General features: G+C 37.5%; 1 protein-coding gene across 1 annotated transcript in view; it reads right to left on the reverse strand.

Annotated features, from left to right (window-relative positions):
- Positions 1–2653: 2653 nt before the first annotated feature.
- The window catches only part of nherf2 (NHERF family PDZ scaffold protein 2), a 19276-nt gene continuing 13878 nt past the window's right edge, over positions 2654–8051 (reverse strand). The window contains exons 5-7 of the mRNA XM_079615310.1: positions 7408–7561; positions 5872–6098; positions 2654–4101 (exon numbers count right to left, since the gene is read on the reverse strand). Coding sequence (XP_079471436.1) covers positions 3904–4101; positions 5872–6098; positions 7408–7561 — 579 coding nt within the window. The 3' untranslated portion in view covers positions 2654–3903. The remainder of the gene's footprint in view (positions 4102–5871; positions 6099–7407; positions 7562–8051) is intronic.

Here is an 8051-nt window from a genome sequence, read left to right on the forward strand (position 1 = left end):
GCGGCCAAACTAAATCTTACTGAAAGCTAATTTTTTGAGATATCAACCTCAAATTTAGAACTTGTTTCGATTTACCCCTTTTACTTTCTCAATGTTTTTAAAAAAAAAAAAAAAATATACAGTAGGCTTTATTTAATATAAAATTTTAAAATAGTATTTTTTATCAGACTGTAGAAAAACATGGACAGTGTCCGAGACGTCACCCGTAGAAGCCAAAAGTGGGCGGAGCCCATAGACAGTATATAAGACAGTATACACAGCGACCCCATAGATTTCAATTGAGAAAAGTGAAGCCTATTTGAAGCACTCACTTCATGATCGACAGGCGAACTGCGCAGGCTCAAACTGAGCTTGATGACGTAGATGTGACGTGAGCAACGTGTCTGACAGTTGTAAGTCTTCTAGTAGCTGTGCCGAGACAAATCTGAATCATTCCCTTCCGAATCTCGCAGAAACGGAGAGCGTGAGCATTAGCTGTCCATGAGCTAGCAGCAGGATCAGCTTCATCACTCTCTGTGGGCTTCTCCCTTGACTTTATGCCTCCACGTCTCCCCGATTGCCTGAGAGCTTCTCCGCCGGTCTATACGGTAACTTCTCGACTGTGCGAAAGAGTCGCGTGGTTATGACGCAATCGTTAGCCTATTTTTACAAAAACGGCTTCTACGGGGCCATAACGTAAGATACAAAGTAATGGAGTTACCTATTAACACGACAGTGTTTCTTTAGAAATAAATAATGGACAAATGGAGTCTTTAAACGCCTCAGATGTAAAGTTATTCGCTGTCAAAGTGACGCCAAAATGAATGGGAGTCGATGTAATGCTAACAGCGGGTGATGTTCTGCTACAATGGCGGCGCCCGGGGAGGCTTCAGTTTCCGGCGGATGGATTTTCCTTGGCGGAGCTGACCGTCGCCATCTTGACTCTCTTTTGGAGCCTGGCTCTAGTGGCCAGTCGATGAGTTGCAGTTTAAGTCACTTCCGTTGGATTCAAGAGAGAGACCAGAATGTTGCAGCATGATTTTATGCTTTTATTTTTTTATAAACTTAGTTTCACTCTTTTCCCTCAAGCAATAATCTGCAAAATGTCTTCTTTTGGCAGACCAAATTTAAGTCCGAAGCATTCAAGATTTACGACAGTTCACAGATAGTTCACCCAAAAATTAACACTGTCATTTAAACCCGTGTTTAAATGACAGTGTGCCTGAGTTTCTTTCTTCTGTTGAACGAACAAATTTTATTTTTGAAGAATGTTGGTAACCAGACAGTTGACGATACCATTTACTTCCATAGTATAGGGGGGAAAATACTATGGAAGTCAATGGGGCCCATCAACTGTTTGGTTACCGTTACAGACATTCTTCAAATTATCTTCTTTTGTGTTTAACAGATGAAAGGAATTTATACAGGTTTGGAACAACTTAAGGGTGAGTAAATGACAAAAGTTAAATGTTTGGATGAACTATCCATGAAAGTTGGAAATTTCTATTCCAGGTCTATGCTCAAAAGGTGATTAACAGGTAATAAATGGATCATAACTCTTCCATAAATATAATTTAGTATGATAAAAACAAATACAAAATAATAAATAAACATTATAGAAGTAAAATATATTAGACCTGCATAAAACAAAAACAATTTCGGCCATTTTTGACCACGTCAGCAGCACCAGAAGGTTAAAAACAAAAACAAAAGAGATATTTTAATTTTTAGTTTGAGGAACTTATGTAATGGATAGTGCAAAGCTTTAAGGAATAAATGGGATTTAGTTCAGGAAAGTCCTATTTATTTTAAACGAATCTGTTTGATTCAAAGAATCGGTTCAAACCGAATCAGTAGCCCACCCATGTTCCAATATGGGGGTGTGGTAACTTATTCCGACGTATTATTTCTAAAATTATTGGTATTATTCATGTAAATATTCAATTAATTCACAATATTGATCTAACTTCACCGACAGTTTTACTCCTACTGTATAAAGTCCCTAACGGTCGAGTGAATTACAACTTTAGTTTGCGAATCGTTTTTCCTGAATCTTCTCAAAATAACGGCTATTTGACGTAACGGGATTTATATCTGTCTTTACATTCTATTGTTGGAAACTTCAATATATTCTTATTAATTAAATACTTATTAGACATTTTTTTTTAGATTAGACCTACATTGATTGCTTACAACAGCTGTGAGGAGAGTTTGCTAGGCAAGTTTCCCGCTCGGACACAATTCGTCATCAGTGAGGGAGCTGAATTCACACTTTTCACAGTCGGTGTAACCCAACCCAGTAAAACTCCTCTAAAAGTGGAAGTGGAAGAGAACAGAAAGATGAAGAGACATAAGAGGTGAGAGAAGACGACGGGGAAGAAGTGTAAACGAGATACAAAGACACACACTTACTGAGATTAGCAGAGGAAACCCTTTAAAAAAAAATGGTTTATCTAAAACACAACGAACCCATTACTATTGAGAAACATGCATCTGTCTGCAAACATAACGGATATAATATACATCCTAAATGCTTTGTTGTAGAAAGTTATCAGATGGATTAGTGCTGGTTTCATTTCTTTCCCCTTCATGAACTGTGTGTCTCTGGCGGGCGACAGAGGAACTGCGGCGGGCAGAGAGACCGTGAAGTTGCACCATCAAATCAAGACCACTTCTCTCTAAAATAACTACTCAGTTTATTTTTGTTTATAAGTGTGTGAAAATGAGAAAATGGACATACATGAGATGAGAACAATTTATATACATTAACAAGAAATAAAACTGACTTAATATCACATAATACATGCCTCAGAGATGAGAATTTAAGGACTTTTTTCCAGTAATCAGTTACATTGTTGTATTACTTTAAGTTTTCATATACAATTATACGTTATTATTATTAATACACATAGCTAGATTTCTGTTCTCTCATGTTAATGCACTGTTAAAGCCAGTGTTTCACTGTTTTGATTGTGAAATCCGTGTAAAGATTGAGGTTAAAAACAAAACAAACAGTTGAAGTTCACCGCTCAAACAGACTGGTTAATATTTATAATCTATACAAATTGATAATGGCAGCCTGCCATTAGTGTCTGTAAATACTCTTGAGTGATAATATAATAAACCAGCAGTATCATATGGAAAAATAAAACCAGCATTTCTGACAAGAAAACAAATAAATAAATATTTGTTTAGTGTGGGAGGAGCTAATGTCTCAAAAAAGATGATGTCATTGATATTTTTGGATCTGTTTTCCTGAAGTAAAAAGATTTTGTGCTAATAGTGATTTTTAGCAAATAGATTAACTCAATTTAAGATCTCCATTCAGTCACAAGTGTTTACCGTAGTCTAGTGTGAAGATCTCTGGCTGAACTTTCTCTCGTCTACTGTTCTTCTTATCCTTCCAACACAAACGTACTGTACACATTCGCTGATGGCGCTAGATTATAACGTCTTTCTTCACGGGCTTGAACCTGCAACCTTTGGCTTCCCAGCTCGATGTTCAGTCCACATGTTAGAGTTGGGGTTCCCATCTTTTGTTTTGTTTACTTTCACTATCGCAATGACACTATCTTTTCACTTACTGTTTCTGCCTTGTGACTAAGTTTTCTCACTCTCCTTCCCCATTTTCTCAACGTGGAAACTGCTGTCGAGTCGGTCTGAGTGACTCAATGTGACTGTCAGAAGGGAACTTGTGCATTATTGTCTGAAATTGCAAACTGGCTGAATGTTAAACACAGAGCATGATGTCAACCTGTTGCATTTCAGTGCAAAACATACATAAAACGGTCTGAATCCAAACCTTTCATCCTTTCATGAAAGATGAATAATGTCAGTCCTTTCAGGAAGTGGATCTAATCTAAGATGCATGTCTTTGGTCTGATCTGTGCAGATCTGAGGTGAGCTCTCAGATGTGTGCGCTCCTCAGAAGTTGCTGAAGATCTCTTGTTTCTTGCTCCAGTCCATAGGGGGCGCTCTCTTGTTGGCCCGCTTGGCCCGGGCTTTCTGCTTGGCCTCGGCCGCGGTCAGGCTCAGTTGCAGGCCGCTCTGCCAGAACGGATCGCTCACATCTCGGTTCGGTTTGCGGGCGTCATCGCTGGACTGATGGTCAGAATCTGTGAGCTATGAAAAGATAAAACAAGTTTTAATTCATGATTTCTGAAAATGAAATGTATTATGTATTTTACTTAAAGGGATACTTCACTTCTGTAAAGACGAATGTGTATTTAAAATGGGGCATTTATCTAGTAGAAATGGGAAATTATTTTTAAATCTGGAGCCTTCTAGAATAAGAAAAGCCAAACAAATGTATTTGTGGCTCATGTGGATGAAAGACAACAACTCCCAAAATGCACTTGCTTCCCTGCCCTAGGAGCAGTGTTAGGGAAAGTTACTTTTAAAAGTAATGCATTACAATATTGTGTTACTCCCTTAAAAAGTAACTAATTGCATTACTTAGTTACTTTTTTAGAAAAGTAATGCGTTACGTTACTTTTGCGTTACTTGTTTCCCCCACCTGGGCTGGGCTTGTTTTTTATAACACAAAAGTTATATTTTTGGGCAAATGTAAAAACCCTTTCACACCAAAAGTGAAATAATAATCCTCAGGCTGAAGGAAATGTGTACAGTAGAGGAAAGCAAACATGCAAACCTTTCTATCCATCTATCTACAGTCATTTTTGCTAATTTAACTGAATCATCGAAGGTCAGAAGCAAGTACATTGGTCAATAAAGTGAGATTATGTTTTATTTAACATATTAAGTTATTGGAGGTTTGCATAGTATTCTGATTTTATTCATTTTGAGGAATATTGAATATCGTTTTGTGCAAGTGAGATGAGTAAATGCTCACATTTAGTCTAGAACTACAATAAACATGTTCACACACACACACACACACACACACACACACACACACACACACACACACACACACACACACACACACACACACACACACACACACACACACACACAGGAGACAGGAGAGCTGTCAGTCAATAAATGGGAAAACAAAGTAACTTGCGTTACTTATTTGAAAAAGTAACTCAGATATTTTGTTGTAAATTTTACTTTACTTTACTAGTTACTTGAAAAAGTAATCTGATTACGTAACTCAAGTTACTTGTAATGCATTTACCCCAACACTGCCTAGGAGGCCACGCCTACCGTTAAGAGAGCGCACTAGCGCAGTTAAACAACAAGGCTAGGCTACTAGTGAGTGTCCGTGATTAGTCTGCCCGGTATTGAGGCCGCCCAAAATATCCGTGATTCGGCTTTTGCGCTCAACAGTCGCCATTCATCATGTTTCCTGCGGCGAGCGGGACGAGACTGACGGCCGCGGGAGAACGGCGCGAGGCCGGTGGCGTGATTACTGATGAGCGGTACCTGTGAGACACACCGGTCTCGTATCTCTCACGGAGGAGCGGGAATTTTCTTAGCAATGTTAAAACGCACATTAACCCATCAGTTGATTAGCGTTCATGCATTTCAGATTCACCGATGAGAATGAATTCAGTTAGATTGAAACAAAAGGTGTGCGTGTAAACAATGAATGGCGACTGCAGAAAGCAAAAGCCGAATCCCGGACATTTTGGACGATCTCGACGGCCGGACGTGTCCGGGAAAAAGAGGATGGTAACCGCTACTACTCCGCTTTCTCCACAGAACAGGAGTCTGTTTGCTTAGCTTCCTATAAAAGATGGCTGACACTATTTGTACATTCTGTGAGTGAGATCCCTCTATGGGTGGGTTGAAAACATGCGGATCTAGCGCCTTCTACTGGCTGTAGTTTTAAGCCTCTGGCCCAAAAAGCCTCCGATGACGCAAAATGACGATTATAATGATAATAATAATAAAGGTTGTGAGGTTTGTTTAGTGCGTCGCACACACCTGGCTGCTGGTGTTGCTGGTGTCGAAGCTGCTGAGTTCAGCGCTGGTCTCTGAGAGAGTGGACCGGGACGAGGAGCTCCTGTGACTCTGGTGTCTCGGGGAGCCGTTTGTGATTGGTGGATCTGTCAGTGTGATGCTGATGATTGGTGGAGAGATCCTGTGGGCTTGTGGGAGCGGCGGGGAGGCAGACACAGGGCTTTCTGTGATCGGCCCGTCCACACAGTCCTCTGTTTGAAGGAGATCATTTAGAAAAATAATTACAGTCAATTATTGATTGTATACATACATATGACACGCCATATAACAACTGGCTTCTTTGTAGCGTGAGTGTTTGCCCTGAACATTAGTAACGTTTGATTAGAGCATCGCCATGTTTTGCATAAACTTTCCTTATAATGAACAGTACCAGTCAGGTGAGGTTAAGAAACACACATTTAAATATCATCTTTCCGGTTTAGTTTGCTTCTGTGGACTTCTCCACAACTTAACAGACAGATGTTTATTACATTATTATTACATGTTTTATGAACATTTAATTTAATATTCAACAATATTAGCATTGACACTATTATATGAGAACTGAACTGGACGATGACATCACGGTTTTCTCCAGAGCGGCTATATATATATATATTTCCTATATATATATATATATATATAAATTAACTAAATTAATAACTTTTTTACAACAAAAATTAACCATCAATAAACTCACAGGTGAAACTCGAAAATGTTTAATATGGTGAAAAAGTTCATTTATTTCAGTAATTCAACTTAAAAGGTGAAACTAATATATTATATAGACTCATTACATGCAACGTGAGATATTTCAAGCCTTTATTTGTTATAATTTTGATGATTATGGCTTACAGCTTATGAAAACCCCAAAATTAGAATATTGTGAAAAGGTTTTCATAAACTGTAAACCATAATCATCAAAATTATAACAAATAAAGGCTTGAAATATCTCACGTTGCATGTAATGAGTCTATATAATATATTAGTTTCAACTTTTAAGTTGAATTACTGAAATAAATGAACTTTTTCACCATATAAATTTTTTTCTTAAGCTGGAGTATTACGCTATTTTTTTCTAGAAACAAACTTTGTTGCATTAATTTCCTGTTATCTCAGTAAAGCCAAGAACAATCTGTATTGTAAAAAGCCCTCTCTCTCTCTCTCTCTCTCTCTCTCTCTCTCTCTCTCTCTCTCTCTATATATATATATATATATATTTATTTTTTATTATGCAATCAAATACTTACAGGTGAAACAAAACATACATAACAACAGCCAATATGGTGTGTGTGTGTGTGTGTGTGGGTGTGTGAGTGGAAGTATCTTAATAGAGGAACATTTCACAGATGTACAACAGAAGTAATAAAAATTAATAATAAAAAAACAAAAACATATTGATGACAATAATAATAATAATAATGATGATGATAATAATAGTAAAAATAATAAATAACAATAAAAAGCGCTATATAAATAAAGGTGACTTGACTTGTTGACACGCAAAAGCCCATTCTGTACCTTTAAGATGAGTAGATGTGGGCGCGATGCCCAGTCGATTGAAGAGCTCGTCTGTGTCTGGATCGACCACCAGCAAACGCGTCTCCGTCCCGCCGGCCTTGATCAACGCCACCACCTCAGCGTGACGCAGACCCTCGATACTGCTGTCATTCACCTGAACACACACACACACACACACACACACACACACTAATTGTTAGGATAGGACAATATTTGGCCGAGATACAACAATTAGTAAATCTGGAATCTGAGGATGCAAAAAATCAAAACATTGAGAAATCTCCTTTAAAGTTGTGCATTTATGTTCACGATTGTTCTGCATTCACTCACACACATACATGTTTTATATATTTACGGTAGGAAATTTACTAAATATCTTCATGGAACATGATCTTTACTTAATATCCTCATGATTTCTGGCATAAAAGAAAAATCTATAATTTTGACCCATACAATGTATTGTTAGCTATTGTATTATAATAATATATCATATTATAATATAAAATAAAATGATGTATATATACAACAAGATGAAAGAGAGACCAAACCTGTAGGTTGAGTAGTATCATATACACAACATTACACTTATACTGAACTATATTATTTATTTATTTATTATATATATATATATATATATATATATA

The sequence above is a fragment of the Phoxinus phoxinus genome, assembly GCF_949152265.1.
Source record: "Phoxinus phoxinus genome assembly, chromosome: 6".
Classification (NCBI taxonomy): Eukaryota; Metazoa; Chordata; class Actinopteri; order Cypriniformes; family Leuciscidae; genus Phoxinus; species Phoxinus phoxinus.